Source organism: Rhamphochromis sp. 'chilingali' (genome assembly GCF_963969265.1).
Source record: "Rhamphochromis sp. 'chilingali' genome assembly, chromosome: 11".
NCBI classification, from domain to species: domain Eukaryota; kingdom Metazoa; phylum Chordata; class Actinopteri; order Cichliformes; family Cichlidae; genus Rhamphochromis; species Rhamphochromis sp. 'chilingali'.
Window position 1 is genome coordinate 1,071,741 of NC_137938.1, and position 16,737 is coordinate 1,088,477.

Here is a 16,737-nt window from a genome sequence, read left to right on the forward strand (position 1 = left end):
TTCTGTGTGGAGTTTGAATGTTCTCCCCGTGTTTGCGTGGGTTCCCTCCGGGTACTCCGGCTTCCTCCCACCGTCCAAAGACATGCAGCTTGTGGGGATAGGTTAATTGGATAATCCAAATTGCCACTAGGTGTGAATGTGAGTGTGAATGGTTGTCTGTCCCTGTGTGTTGGCCCTGCGACAGACTGGCGATCTGTCCAGGGTGTACCCCGCCTCTCGCCCTACGACAGCTGGGATAGGCTCCAGCGCCCCCCGCGACCCTGAAAAGGATAAGCGAATGGATGGATGGATGGAGGTGTGTGTGCAGTGCTTGTACAGCGATGTGTGCGGATTATGTCCAGACTCGCTGAGAGCTCTGCAGTCAAGTGCTTGTAGTTGGAGTAAATAAAGCATAGAGTCGGGGTTCCTTCTGACTGACACTAAGCCAGCGGGGTCAGGCCGTAGGGCTACCCCAAACAAAAAACCTCAACACTTCTTTTACCATTGCTCTTCACTGCTCGCCAAAGGCTTGATTGATTGATTCACTGGCCAATCAGAGTTCATTGATCACAGAAACCCTTACCCCCAGCTCTCTAGGCCTTCTCTTAGTCCATTCATCTGCTGCCTGTCAGACGTATTCACTCGAGGACTATAGCTGTGAGTGCTCACACTTTTACAATAACCTCCTCTGGCTTTCTGAAGAAAGTCCTTTACAGAGTTTCAAATGGAGGGCAATAAGGTTTTTATTTTAACGTCTGGTCTCGATCAGATGGCTTTTGCAGTAATAATGGATTTTTCCTGGTGTAAAACCCAGTGCTGGTTTTCTAACACTGGAATATTTATTTTCCAGTGTTAGAAAATCAGCACTGCTCAGTGTTAGCCATTGTTAATCTTCAAAACTGACTAGGTTACTTTTAAACATATAACACTGTCAAAGTGTTAATTTAACACTCAACAGTGTTGTATTTAACACTCAGAGGTGTGGACCCATATAGACACTCTCCAGTGTTAATTTAACACTGGAGATTTTGCTGTGCACATCTGACTTGGTAACAGAGAGATCATCAGTCACATGACTTCCTATTCTGCTTGTGCCAAAAGATAATTCTTCACAACTCTGTGTTAAATTGGTGAGATCTGCAACTCTGTGGCAGGTTGCTTTCCATAGCATCAGTCAGACGTAGGTTGTAAATGTGACTCACAGATAGTTGGCAGGCATAGTTTCTAAGAGCCATTGAGGCCTTCAGCCTTGCCCACCTTCTCTTAACCTGGTCAGAGAGGAGGAAGCAGGTGGAAATGGTCTGTCTAAGGAGAGGAGGCCGTAAGGCAATGAACTGAACTGATGACTCATTTATAAGTATTTTTATCAAGTCTCAATTACATCGGTTTTGACTTTAATAGTGGAACAGTTTCTGCCTCTGTGCTGCTTTTAACATGAGCGGTTATCGAGTAGTTTCATCAGAGCTAAAGTTACTGCTCAGAGGGTCACGCCTGAACCAACAAACATGGTTCCCTTTAAAACATGCTACACTCAGAAACGTGGTAGAAAGCACTTGTTTATGATGGTCAGAAGCTCAACAAGAGCTCGGTCTCTCACAGAGACATCTTTGAGTTGACTGAAAAGGTAAAGTGTGCGAGCGTAGATATTTGGTATGTTTGTGTCCTGGGACTTGGATGTACCCGATATGTGGAATGATTCAGAAGTAGCTGCTATATTGTGCCAAAAGTAGAAACCGCAGGGCACAGTGTTATCTAATTGAGATGGCGTTTAACCTTTAATGACATGAAAGTCTTTTTGATTGTTGAATCTTTGTTTCTCGTATGGTAAAATTAGCCACTTTTAAAAAGCCATTCATTTATTTTCTATGTATTTATGTGAGCTGAGCAGAAGTCTCATATTATTGATGACTGTTACTGATTGTATGCCTCTTTGTTTGCAGGGGGGATATTTGAGTCCATTGAAAGTGGCCCATCAGGTGCGGAGGAACTCGCCTTTAAGTTTGCTTTAAACACAATCAACAGAAACAGAACTCTGCTTCCAAACACCACACTCACCTATGACATCCAAAGGATAAACATCTATGACAGTTTCGAGGCCTCCAGGAAAGGTATTTGCTTGCTTGTGATTGTGTGTGCATTCATATAAATATATATGTAGTCACTGTTTCAGGCCCCTGAGCTGAGCTGCACTCGTTTAGGTTGTGGCAGTTATAATCAGGCGAGGGAGAAATGGCTGAGCACTACAAATGTAAACAGAGATAATTGATTGGTTCCAGGTAATGACTCAGCGGCAGTAATTCAAAGACCTGCTTGGCCCCCAGAGACAGCCAATAAAGTGCTATAATCTATCAGTTTTCTGTGTGCATCAGGCTGACATTTCAAGTCCCTTATCAATTATGGGCCATTATATCCTGTCTTAGTGATTTACTCAAGTCTCTTTTATTAAATAAGGTAATCAGAGTGCACAGCAAATACAAGGATATGTGTTGTTGGTAAGTCATCAAACTGAAGATGCACCTGTAGACCCATGATGGGAGTATATTTAATAGATTTAGACTTGTTGTCAATAGACAAAACTACACATGAGGACAAAATTATTATCTCCTCTTTGAGCCACAAAACACTGCTGTGAAATTATGTGCTTTAACTCTGTAATGCCTAAAGCTTGTAAAAACCAGTTAAATGGGTTATCTTCCAGTTTACATCCAGTATGAAAACGTTAGCATGGTTTCGATCTGTCTGAGAAAGCATGACGCCAAAAACAAAAGAAATCCGTTTCGGCTGGTTAGAGTTGTTGATGCTCATGAAGCAAAGTTGCCAAAGTGTTTCCAAGTATCAAAAACTGGAGTGCAGACATCAAGAAAATGAAAGAGTCAGTGCAGGATAATCCTGTTAGAGGAAGCCAACGATGTCAACGACTCTGTAACAAAATCTAGAGAGAGAGATGTCGAAAGACCCCATGACAACTGATGATTCTTGGAAATGACTTCGTCAAGTTAAAAATTGTTGACTCAAAGAAGAAGAGACCACTTCAAGCTGGACTGCAGTACGCTAAGGTAACCTGGAGAACGATTATGGATACTGGGCATGCTTCCTTTGGTCAGATGAGACAAAACTACAGTTCTTTGGCCACAGCGCTGCTGCGTATTTACCAAGAAAGAAGGAAGAGGCGTATAACCCAAAGTGTAGGGATGCTTCAGTGAATCTGCAACTGGGAATTTCGTAATTCAATACTGGGTCTGGTTTGTTGTTTTGTCTTCCCACACTTTAATGATCCAAAACATATTTTGCTCCAACCTCTAGAAGACCAAAATGAATGATATTGACTGACCTGCACGAAGCCCCGATATGAGTCCTATTGAAAATCTGTCGGATGAATTGAAGACCAAGGTCCATGTCAGAAGACCATTAGGAGGAGTTTGAGAGGTTTGCCAAAGAAGATGAGGCTGGGACTGCACTTACTGGAAACTACAATCCTGTAAAAACGTATCCAGTAAAAATCATGCACAGTTGCATCAGGGTGACTAATAATGTTGACCTTGGTAGGTTTTAGTTTTTGTGAAATAATATGTTACTATATGCAAAGCAGAATGATCAAAGCACACAACATAAAACTAAACCTTTGAAAAATGACATTTTCATAAGAATGAATAATGATGAATTGTAAATAAATAATTCTGTCCTCATCTGTAATGTATGCAAAGCTGACCTGTGTAATGGTTATCTACATCTATCATGGAGCAGTGGTCTGATGCAGAACACAGATTAATGTTGACGTATTGCATCCGAGGAGCAGCGGGCTAACCAATTTAAATGCTTTGTCTCCCTAGCCTGTGACCAGCTTTCTCTTGGGGTAGCAGCGATTTTCGGTCCCTCTCACAGTTCCTCTGCTAATGCTGTCCAGTCTATTTGTAATGCCCTTGGGGTCCCACACATCCAGACCAAATGGAAGCATCAGGTGTCAGACAACAGAGATGTCTTCTACGTGAGCCTTTATCCAGACTTCTCCTCCCTCAGCCGGGCTATCCTGGACTTGGTCCACTTCTTCAAATGGAAGACGGTGACGGTGGTTTATGATGACAGCACTGGTAAGGCCGCATACACAGTTCTTGTACTGAAAGTTCTTGTCATATATACATTTAAAAAACTTTGAGAGTTTATAAATGTTTTAATAGCATTTCATGCTAAAATCTTTTCACTTGAAAAGATTCCTTCCCAGTATTGAATGTTCAGTTTGTGTTTGGGAAGAGGAAAATAGTAGAGTGGTCTACCGTGAAGGTATGGACATGACTTTTATTTTTGTTGGACAAAAGAACCAAAGCAGGATGGTTAAGTTCAAACTGCATCCAGGAGAGAAGCATCATACTGCTAACAGAAATCCATCTGCACAGATAGCATGCTAAGACAAAGCTAGGCCCTAATCTGCAGCAGGTTACGAACGATGAGCTACGTGTTCATGCAGGTAGAAGAATTATTGTGGAAATGACTTTAAGTGTTTTTGGATTAACTTTGAACTTTGCTTTATGTATATACGTAAAAACTAAAAGAGAGATCCCGTATATGTCCTCATTCGTATTGAGATTTGTCTTAATCTAGGTGACTGTGGCCTTTAACCTGTTAACTAATAATTATGGGACAGTTTCTTTCAGATCAGTTTAAAAGTATTGAAACAAATAGATTTAAAAATACTTCCCTCATTGAGTAATTAAGTAACATACTGCAAACTAAGACATAAAGTGTAATACATTACAAACTGCTGAAGTTTTGGAAAATAGAGGGTTAAACTTTTTTTCAGTCTGACCTTTCACACACACATTTTTCACTACAAACTACAAACATTCTTTCATGTTTGTAGTTCATGTTTTTAGAGTACATCTTTCAGTGTACTCTAAAAAACAAAAGGTAAATCAAAACTACAGCAGTGCTACAGAATCCAAGAACTCTCTGTGTCACTTGCTTTTACTGAGGTTTTGGCTTGTTGAGTTCATAATCTGTGAGGAAGTAGCTTTTCTCCTTATGCGGTGAATGAAACCTTGTTCAGACTATGAGTCCAGTCTAGGTCACCAGATGACAAATAAGCCAGCAGGCTGGGTACATGGACCATATGCCAGAGGTCAGGGTAAGTGCCAGCATGGAGACAGGCTGCCAGGCCTCCCAGAGTTCCATCCAACAGACAGGCTGCAACTGAACTGGCCTGGATCGAAGAACTGCAGTGCATGTGTTCAGCTAGTGCATGCTTTGTGGAACAAACCAGTAGGCACACGTGATCAGGGAAATCTGCAAATAGCAGATTTTATCAGTGGTTTACTGTCCTTACGTTCTGTTGTGAATAGTCAGGACTAGAGATAAGCAGTGGAAAAGAGGTTTTAAGTCAGCCATAGACACGTGAGATTTGTAGTGTTAGTGACGGTGCGTACACACCGAACGCGATAGACGCGACCAGAGCGTCAGGTTTACATGAAGTCAATGGAGGAGCGCGATGAAGCGCGACTGGGGGTCCCGCGAAAATTCAGAAGCAGATTTGCGTCGCGAAAACGTGTTAGTCACACTTGAAGCGCGAATAGAAATACGCGCGGCAGTTTGTGTGGTGCATTCACGCATATCGCATCTACAGCTTGAGGTGGAAAAATATGAACTCCAGCTTCAAGTCGCGCCGCGACAACCAATCAGGAGCCTGGTCAAAGGGGCAGGTCCAGCCAAAGCTCCTTCTCTTCCACTTTAAGCTGGGTCTTTTTTATTCCTGTCTCCCTGTAAAAAGTTATATTTTATATATTTATGTTTAATGTTTTTCTGTTTGAGAATTTAATGACTAATGTCTCAGTTCTACTACACAGCAAATATTGGTAAAATGGTAAATGGCCTGCATTTATATAGCGCCTTACTAGTCCCTAAGGACCCCAAAGCGCTTTACATATCCAGTCATCCACCCATTCACGCACACATTCACACACTGGTGATGGCAAGCTACATTGTAGCCACAGCCACCCTGGGGCGCACTGACAGAGGCGAGGCTGCCGGACACTGGCGCCACCGGGCCCTCTGACCACCACCAGTAGGCAACGGGTGAAGTGTCTTGCCCAAGGACACAACGACCGAGACTGTCCAAGCCGGGGCTCGAACCGGCAACCTTCCGATTACAAGGCGACCTCCCAACTCTTGAGCCACGATCGCCCCAAATATTGGCACACAACTTGACATGTAGAATTTATTTCATATTATATCATTTCCTGTTTCATATGTTAGGCTGCCCTCTCTCTATGCCTTCTCCAATTTTGGTGATTAAACACAGCTGGACGCATCTTTAGCTCAGTTGGATGAGCATGTAGTCACATATCGTATGGCTGAGAGCGGGTTTGACTGCGAATGCTGTTAGCTGGCGTTAGCTGAGGTCAGTTCACAGACTGCAGACCGTTTCTAAATACTCAAGTACGCGAGTCTGTACTCACGTTTTCACTAGCCAGGACTTATAAGTTCACACGGGGGTCTGGACTTACCGACTTCCCCAGCTCGATCGCTCTACAACATCATAGCTCCGGGGTTTTACTGCCATCCCCTCTTAATTTAACGGTGATTGATATCTGCAATGGAAACTACACATGACATAGAAATTACATATGATGTAGTAGATCTCTTCAAGAAAAAAAAGATCATTTAAAAGCGTATCTTAAGGACTTTGACTAAATTCTGTTTCATAATGTCTCATAAGCTTCATATAGTTAAGCACAATCACTACATGACAGAAACACAAGCTTCATCTCTCTTAATAAACATAGTCCACATGTATGCCTGAGAAAAAACAAACAGGTGAGACGTTAGAATGCTTTTATTTTTATTTTAGCAAACACTCAAACCTACAACAGACAGCTGCTGGTGTTTGGAAGAGAACGGAACAATATTTAAAATATAATCTCATCATTTTTGGAGCAGCCTTCAAGTATTTTGTTTGTTTGTTTGTGTGTGTGCGTGTGTGTGTCTGTGTGATGGAGTTTATGGGTGGGGCTTTGAAACTGATTGATCCCACAACCGCAGTTAATTAAGTTGTAAAGTGGACACAGCTAGTTCATCCTGGGGTTAACAACAGCTTGATTTTCTGTCTTGGTGATGGGAAATGAGCTCCTGGGTTGACCTACAAACACCTTTACCTGCTCAGTGTCAGCATTTACACAGGTGACTTGATAGTAAATGCAGATAGCCCTGATAGAGGATACTGAGGGCAAACTGAAGCATTGAAGGAGACTGGTTTGAATCATTGAACAGATTCCAGCAGGACTGGGTTTTATTTGTATTTTCTTTCTTGCTGCATTGCTACCTTTAGCTACCTGCCTAAAGTACCAAGACAAAGGCAATGTAGCAGAACATTTCTATTCTATATAATCTCACGGTTTCTTCCTCAGGAGTCCACATCTGCTGCTCTCCACCTGCTTTCCAGAATGGGACATAAAGGGGGGGGAACAATCTCTCTTTGTGTGCTGCTTTTCCGCCATGAAGGCGGCAAACAAGCAAATCAATAACAATAATGGTCCTCCTCTAACGGCTCAACTTTGTAATAGCCAAACTGAAATGGCAGCAGCATGTGTTATAGCTCCCCCAGTCAGCCATTACATCCGTACAACAACCAGGAATAGCACTGCTGCAGCTGCTGCTGTTGCAAAGTTTGATTACACCCACGATATATTTGACTGTGTGCTACTTTATGTATCAGTGTGCTCCATGGACCAAATGTGTCCAAGCATCAGGTTTCAGGTATGACCAATGAGTCATTTTGTCTGTTATTACTACACAACCTTTTTCTGAAAAAGACCCTGAGCAGAGTCCAAACATGATTCTACCCATCAAGGTTTCAAGCTCAGTCTCTTACAATGACACATGTGATAAAGCTTAGTGAACTCCTAACTGTTTATAGAGCAAGTTCAATAAAGAGATAGCGTCATCAGCAGATACTGACTGTGGTTCATTCAATTAAGCTATCTGGCAGTTAGACTCTGATGGCCCATCACAGCAAAACAGAATCTCAGTAGCGACAGGAGTTAAGCGGAGAATCCCCCGGAGTCTCGATGCTGGTGGTGGAGATGAAGACGGAGCTTTTAAAAAAACACTATTGAAAGCAAAAACAATCGAGTTATTAGAAAAAGACTTGATACACTAAATTTGAATGATACACTAAACCTGTGAGGTGTTTCCTGCTGTCTTCTTAATGTCTGTCGTTATCATCAGACTCTGTGTACACTGAATGGTGCTCCGGTCTAAAACTGTTTGTTTGTTTGTACTGGCTGTTTATAATTTGAGTATCAGATCTGTGCAGGAAATTGTGACCAGTTGACTGCTTCAACACTGCAGTCAGTAGGTAGATGGAACAGATACACCCCCAGTCCGCTCCTAGTCCAGTCATGGAAGGCTGTTAGAAGAGATTACGAGCTGTTATGGATGGCATGGATTTCAGCAAGAGTGAATGTGTAATAAAAGCAAAACATGACTAAAGCTAGAAAGATCCCAAACTGAGGAAAATGTTCCAGAATACAAATACAATGAGCTGCTGATAGTAGAGAAATATTCCTTCTTTAAGTCTGCCAGTGAACAGCCAAACAGGCTGACAGGGTGAGTTTCACTCAGCCAGTTTGAAGAGGCAGATGGATAATATGACAGGACGTGTTGAAAGGTGTTCCACTCAGGTTTTTTTAAGGTCAGTAAATCCTGACGTGGCAAAAAGAAATCTTTGAGCAAAATAAAGTGCTGATGTTTCACGACCCCAGCTAGCCACTGTGCGCGTACGCATGCAGGTCCGAATCCAGGCGAACCTGAAATCTGGTGTGGGCTGCCGTCAGCTCTTAGTTACTTCTGTAGTTACAATTGACATTGACTTTAAACTCAATTCTCCACCATCCATGTGTCAGTTCCCAATAACACACAAAACAGCTCATTGATATTCAGTGATGCTGATACCAGGCTATGGTCTGATTGGCACACTCCTGACTAATCACATCGCAGCAGTGACTTCAGCCTCGTCTCACTGCTCAGCACACATGCACGCTACATACATGCAAGAGTTGAGATTATTTAGCAACGTTTGAGACTCTTAATGGGTGAAAGCCTTCAAATCACAGTCCCATATTTATTTGCTGATTTACTGAATAATAATTATGTGAAAGCTGACACAGTGAGTGGAGAAGAAGAGGCGCAGAGATCTCCTGCTGTTACCCTCCATTCCTCTATCATACATATAGTAACTTATTTGCTCCCATTCTCAAATTCTGTGACAATTTTGGTGTTGATATATGTGATGCAATATGTGAAGAGTACAATTAATTACAGAGACTGAGTTCAGGGAAAGAGCATAAATCATTGAAGTCTGGGTGAATAAATCTAGTTTCCAATAATAAATACATATTTTCTGTTTTAGCTTCCTCACATTTACACCCATACACGTGTTGATGGGGGGGCAGCAGCAGGATGCATGTGCACATTTCTGAAGCTTTGCTTCTGCTTAATCTTTCTCCGGGTTCTCCAAATGTCATTGAACTTAAATAAGCTGTCCAAAGTGGTGAGGGTCAAAGTAACCTTGACCCTGACTCTCAGCAGCTTAGTGACTCATCAGCCAGTACTCCTATCACACATGTGGATCGGCCGTCTGGAGGAGTTACTTCAACATCTCTATGGCCAATGATGATTGATGGCTCAGTAAAAGGAACTATTCTTCCTCGTCGGGGGCAATGGACTAGAAGGGGAGTTGGATGGTGGAAGGGCTGCTCTCTTATAAGGATATTTATCACAGGTGGACCAATCTGGTTTATGCTCGGGAGACTCCCAGACGGCCCCATAATAAATGCTTAGGGGGGATGAAATATTCATGCAGAGTTAAATATGGATCCACCGTCAATACTGATCAGTGCTGACACTCCTCTTTCCTCCCACTTGAGAATTTTTTGCCAGTATTGCCTGTGCATGCAGATTTTTAAAGGCATGAAGGAGGACTCAGCCATGCAGAAGGGAAGGAGAAATATCTGAGGTGAGGAAGAGCGTTAGAGTGCTGCTGCAACATGTGTTTATGATGGGAAAGTGCAGCAGTCAGGTGTGTCAGCCGGTTTTTATTGGTGTTAACTAACTAATGTTGCGAAATCAGTTTTACCCCGGTTCTTTTTATTCCTCGAGCATCCAGAGACGGCACCGGACTCAGTAGTCATTTTCACAAAACTTTATTCATCTTTACTCATCTTCATTTATCCTCATTTAAGCATGCATCTTCTAGAAGGGAAGACTTGCCAGGCCGGTGCCCCTCTGCAAAATCTTCACCCCTTTGTTAGTTACAGCCAGCTTTATAGAGGCGTCCCCATCATAAACCCCCCCACAGTGTGCTGCAAACTCTGTGTCTGTGTGAGTGCTCGTGTGTGACTGTGTACACATACCTGTATGTATGTGTGTGCACGTGAGTGAGTGTGCGTGACAGTTAAAACACTGTGGGTGTAGGTGACTCCCTAGAGGTCATAAAACCCATCTCCCTTCCAGACCACAGGTATCCAGTTACAAATGTTGAGACCTTTCACAGTCCAACTGGGGGAGGGGTCTCCTACAATCTACTCCTAAGTTCATGACACAGTCAGGCCTTTATTACATTGAGGGCAGTATCTCTACAATAATTCTACATTCTATGTTAACACATTTCTAGACTCTAAAATAAGCTAAACATTCCTACACTAACTAACTAACTAACTAACTAACTAACTGTAAAACAGAGAGCTGTGCTAGGTGCAGAAGCTGTTTCTCTCCTCAGACAGCTCAGGCAACACAAAGAGAAGACGCACAAAGACACGTTTAGTTTCGCTCTGTCGTCTGGAAACACGAAGATTATGGCCGAGAAAATTAGGCTGATTGTTTTAGTGGCAACAGTGTTAGAAGATCTTTACTACAACACTTCATGAATTTATATAAATCCCGGAGCCACTAAATGGATCAACACAGGTACATCTGTACATGCATCTGTCACAAACACTTACTCCACTGCCACTGATTTTAAGATTTAAATGCACAGCACTCCTTAGTTGTCAAACATTTATTGAATCTATAGTGATGTCAGGCTGTAAGGCTGAGGTCCACCTGTCAACATGAACCCATTCATTATGTTCTTACTGTAAGCTCATGTAGCCTGCTGCATTCTTGCTGAATGTCTTCTTTCTGCACTGCTTCCTGGCTGATTTAGTGAAGAACTGCACACTGTTATCACTGTAGTTAACATTTAGTCTAAGCTGCCAATAACAAGTGATGGAGGAAGATTTTAAGAACCAGTGCTTTAGTGAAAGTGCACAGGGGATCAATGATCTCAGAGCAGCAGCAGCTTGTCTTGCACTAGTCTCACATCAGTTTCCCACCAAGACCACAAGTTTATTTGCATTGCACCCACTTCAGGTGTCATCAGCCCATTCAGTGGGCATTATTATAGTAATGAGCCCCATAGATGTGGGCCGGTAGGCGTCTTCTATACCCGCTAGACGGTCAGAAAGTTTGTTATCATCCATTAAGATGAAGCATCACTAACAGGATGATGGGAAGACTGCAGAATCCATTGTCACTGCTTTCCGGTGGATACGGCAGCGTTTACAGGTAAGACCATTTAAATGGAGAGATTATGATACGTCAGTGAGTGTCAATGAGAACTGAAAATGTGATGTTATGTGTTGAGAAAGCAGCTTTGAGATGCATTTGTAGATATTGTTACGTGTTTTATCACCTTTACGCTGCTAGCTTAGTTACTGTGCAAAGGTATTGTAGTATGCCGTCATACAGTGATTACTGTCAGGAGAGAAATATCAGTTTCTCTCCTGACTAAGTTGCTAGTTAATTAAATTAGCAGTAAAATGGTTATTTGCAGCCTGATTCTGAATAAATATCCTGATTATCTTCAATGCATTTTTAGCCAGTATGTGCTAGTTCCACTGCTTCGTTCAAACTGTATCATATCGGCTCAGGATCAATGTAAAATTAAGTTCTGAAAAAAGTCTGGCTCCTTTACTCCTGCATGACAAACCTCAGGCTGGTGTTTGTTGGACCTTCTTTCCTGCTGGCAAACCTGTGAGGCCGTTAGAAACTCACAGTAATGTTTACATCATGCAAAGACTGCCAGACTCTGTAATTCTGTAAATGATCAGTGACTGAGGCTGGCGGTAAACACGTGCTGTCCTCTATACTGTATTTTGTGACTGATTTATTAATACGTTTTATGTTGTTTGTTTATTAATAGAGAGAAGATAGATTTAAGACGTGCAAAGAGAAACACTGTTGCTTTAATACTTTGACCTGTGTTTAGTGCTGCATCAATAATCAACATGTCCCCTTCACATGTCATTGTAGTTTTTGCTGTTGTTCTTTCAGAGATGGATTGGAAATTAAAAAGTCCTTAAAAGATTTTTCTCCTCCCCGACCCTTAAAGCTTCTTCTGACATTCTCAGAAACACAGGTGAGCAACAACCCTTAATATGTGCTTTTAACATATTAGTGATTTATATACCAGCCTTGTATTCGTTTTTCAGGTGGTTTGTTCATCCACAGAAGCTTCATTTGTCACTGTGGGACTGCTGTGTCACCTGAAAAACCATGTCATCCATTCTCACATGATGTTCTGTTTACAGAAGAATTTTAGAGAAATGTATTTGTCTGCCAAAAGGGAAGGCTACAGTGTTTCCATGGATTACCTCTGTATGAACGCGCTTATTAGAGGAAGGCAAGTGTTTGCCCTTTTTTGTTCCTCAGCCACAGTCAGTGCTATCACAGGCAGGTGGTCAACATTAGGAGTAGACAAGAAGTAAAAGGATTTCCAACAGGCAGCTGCAGTGAGGCCACAGCCACCTTACACTGAGACCAGAAAGCATCTGAAAGAAGCTTTTTATGCTAGCTGTTTGTTATTAAAAAATTAAAAATATTTATAAATATATATTTGTAATAGGGGTGCAACGATATTTGTATCGATATTGAACCGTTCGATACAGTGCTTTCGGTTCGGTATGCATATGTATCGAACAATACAACATTTGTAATTTATTTTATCAATTTTCCTTCTGACGATGCTGTCTGTGTTGAGCGTTCAGTGAATCTGCGTTCGACTACTCCGCCTAGGCTGCACTGTCGAGCGCAGATCCACTGAGCGCTCAACACAGACAGCATAGTCAGAAGGAAGAGCGCAGGGCAAGCTAGCGAGACAGAAGTTAAGCTCTCCTTGCAACATGGACCTCCCCCACTCTCATTCAGATCTGGTGTTTGGAATTATTTTGGTTTTCATGTGACATATGACCCTGAAGGTAAGCGAGTCATGGACTAAAGTAAAACAGTATGTTGGATGTGCCATGCAATGCTCAATTACATGGGTGGGAACTAGTGTGTTAGCGCAGTTAGCTCGTTAACGTGTTGGCCGTCTAGCCCCATGCACGGGGCGATCGGCGGTAGCTCGTTAACGGAGATTTGCCGTGTTGTGGCGTTAAGGTCATTTCAACGAGATTAACCTGAAAGCACTAGTGGGAACACAACGAATATGACTGCACATTTACGCCGACATCATCCTAGTGCAAAGACAAGTGGAAGCAGACAAGCAAGCATGCTACTAACTTTAGCCGAGTCATTTAGACAGCCGTTTAATATGCTGCTGAGAATATAGCCCAGAAGAAGCGGATAGTATAGCTTTTATTTTGGAAAGAGCCATTTCTCTGTAATAAACTCTCTTTTCCAAAGATGAGTGATTCCTCAATCAGATACAGGGCTTGCAATATCGCTAGCCCGACGTCCCGGGGCTAGCGATTTTTTTCAGTCGGGCTACCAAAATTTATCTCTTCCCTGCCCGTCGGGCTATTGTAGGAAACATATATGTCAATGCTTTTGCATTCTTTCAGAAATGTAGCTGGGTAATTATGTCATTGGCATCGGTGAGCCACTGTCAATATGTGACATATTGAAATCGCGTTTGAATTTGCGCTCGTTTTTTTGCTTTCACTTTGCAATCGTGCGAACTGTGTATAGAGAGCGACAGCACTGATCTGTGAGTGATGATAATTTGTGCACCAATTCCTCTGATATCGTCTTATTAATCGTTAGCTTACTATGCAAACATGACAAGTGAAATCTCCCGCAGCTTAAACATGTGAGAGGTTGATCGAGCAGAGAATCGCTGAGCTTATGTGAGTGCGTGTGTAAAAGCATTTCAGTTCTGCTGAGCCAAATAAGACAGGTCAGGGTGAAGAAGTGACAGCCAAAGAAAAGCTTACCACAAAACTGAGAAGTTATGACAAATCAGACTATAAGGCAAAAAGAAAGTGCAGCTTTATGGTTTCATGGACAAAATAATTTCTGTGGCTGCGATATGACGAGCTAAATAACCAGGGCTGCACATAAGTGGTCCGCAGGTGCGCATTCGCTGTCAAAATAAAAAACACGCACAAGGGTTAGGGTTAAATTTAAAAACTGTACTTTTGAGTTAAAATATATATTTATAATTTTAATAAATGACAAATTAAAAAGGCATGAACATTTTTTTGTATCGAAAAAATATCGAACCGTGACACCAAAGTATCGAATCGAACCGAACCGTGAATTTTGTGTATCGTTGCACCCCTAATTTGTAAAGAGAATTTCAGTGGATTTTCTGTCACATGTATTGTGTTAGCCCTGTGAGAAACTGGCAGCCTGTCCTGCCTTTGTCCTGTGGAAGCTCGGATGGGCTTCATCCTCCTGCGACCATGAACTGGATACATCGTATTCCAATTATGTCATCTGATCATTTACAAACGTAAAGTAGCAGTTTTTACCCGACAGCCATATCCACACTGAACACTGAACTCAAAAACCACTGACTACAAGACTTATTTATTTATTATGTGTAATATTTATCACTTCTACTTCTTAGTATTACCTCTGCATACATTTCTTATTTATACTATTATTAGGCACGAGATATCCTGACAGTGCACCATAATGTCGTTGCACATTCTAATATAATGAAAATAAGCATTTAATCAAAATGTAAGAAATGACAAATTCTAAAAAAATAAACCTGACATTAAAGTATAACTACAGGTTCATTTGTGGACATTTAGTTGAATGTTATTCAGTGACTTTTGCATTTGCCATTTGCAGTGATACACTTTCTTTTTCATCTTCGTTTGTTCTGTAAAATTATTTAAAGTGTAACGACTTCAGACCAAATGTTTGCTACGGTCATTTTGTAGAAGCATTTCTTACGTATCAGTCAGATGCTGCATAGAACGCATGTTGTAACATTATAGTATTATTTGCTGTGTGTAACTGTGGCTATTCAACCTCATTAAACAACACATTCAAGCTGCATGATGCACATAAAACGACTAAAATCATCTTCTTCTTTTGGTTTATTGTCTTTGAACCAGCAGATAAAGCCCGTGGCATTCACAACAAGTCTGTGAAGAAATATTTGAGGCCATGCACTGAAAAGGTATTTTTATTACCGTAAGATATTTGGAGTAACAGTTACTACAACTCTGTGGTTGTGCTCTAGTAAAGGTCACGGTCTAAGAGGTCTGCTGTTGATATTTGACACAGATAGAAGCTCATTTCTTCTGAATATAGTTACAATTACATATTTTTAGAAATACAGCTTTTAAAAGTTTGACATTGTGATCATATGACACTAGATATCAGGTGATGCGATTTAAGGTCATTTACACTAACCAGTGTCAGTGTAACTGTAACATGTTTTTACATTTCTGAAACACGTATGAATATAAAATATAAAAATGGCAAAGAATGGCAGACTTCTATTCATTGATACAGACATATACATGCATTATGAAACGTATGTGTCCTCGATAACTGTTTTTTTTATCATGTCATGTGACATCCGTGACCAAATTGACATGACAGAACCCGAGACACAGCCCAGCCACAAAGTGAACTAACTCATTTAGCTAAAGACAACAGGGTTAAAGACACCTCACTAACCAACCTGAGACATTGCATTGAATTATTGTTTATATCTTCATCATTTCACCTGACTGGTTTCAGCTCAGATATTCTGCTTTTTCTTTTTGGTAGATCAAAGCAACTCGTGCTGTTTCTGCTGCTTCCATTTTGATGCCACAAAGAAGAAGAAGAAAGCTTCAAACAAGTGTGGATCATGGTCTCAGTGCACAGTGTGCTGATATTGGTCACTTACTGCATTGGTTTTAAAAGCAACGTGTCCACCACAATCAACAGACTGATCAAAAACATTGACATATGTGTTGTTGTTTTAATATGTGTGATATTAGGGGTTGATGTTTTAAAATCCTTCCATTTTTAAAATTCACTAAAATGGAGGCTGAATGCACTTTGCATCATGTTGTTACCTTCAAACATGAATAAGGTTTACCTGCAGGAGGTTTGATGGGGCAGATACTTAAATATACACATGCACCTTTTCATTTCCATTCAAGAATCCTACTGTGATTTCAGTTTACATTAATATTTTTGAACCAAATGTTGGCTGTGACTATGATGGACTGGACACCTGCCCAGGGTGCAGACTGTCCTTCAGTCAAGGATCCCAGGATAGACCACAGCCCAACAACAACAACAATGGACTGGGCTGTCAGTGTTCAAGTTCAAGTTCAAGTTCAAATTTTATTCGCCACATGCAGTGGCAGGTTGCCCTGCAGTGGAATGAACCCGCCCCCGACCTTACACACACTACACAGACATCACATGGGGATACAAGTCAGAGAACGGTTGCATTACAGAAAAACACTGAAATGTACACTACAATGGGAAAGT

At 41.5% G+C, this 16,737-nt stretch overlaps 1 protein-coding gene across 1 annotated transcript in view; it reads left to right on the plus strand.

Annotated features, from left to right (window-relative positions):
- grik2 (glutamate receptor, ionotropic, kainate 2) overlaps positions 1 to 16,737 on the plus strand; it is a 346,902-nt gene that overhangs the window by 72,263 nt on the left and 257,902 nt on the right. The window contains exons 3-4 of the mRNA XM_080897244.1: positions 1,920 to 2,087; positions 3,810 to 4,067. Coding sequence (XP_080753370.1) covers positions 1,920 to 2,087; positions 3,810 to 4,067 — 426 coding nt within the window. The remainder of the gene's footprint in view (positions 1 to 1,919; positions 2,088 to 3,809; positions 4,068 to 16,737) is intronic.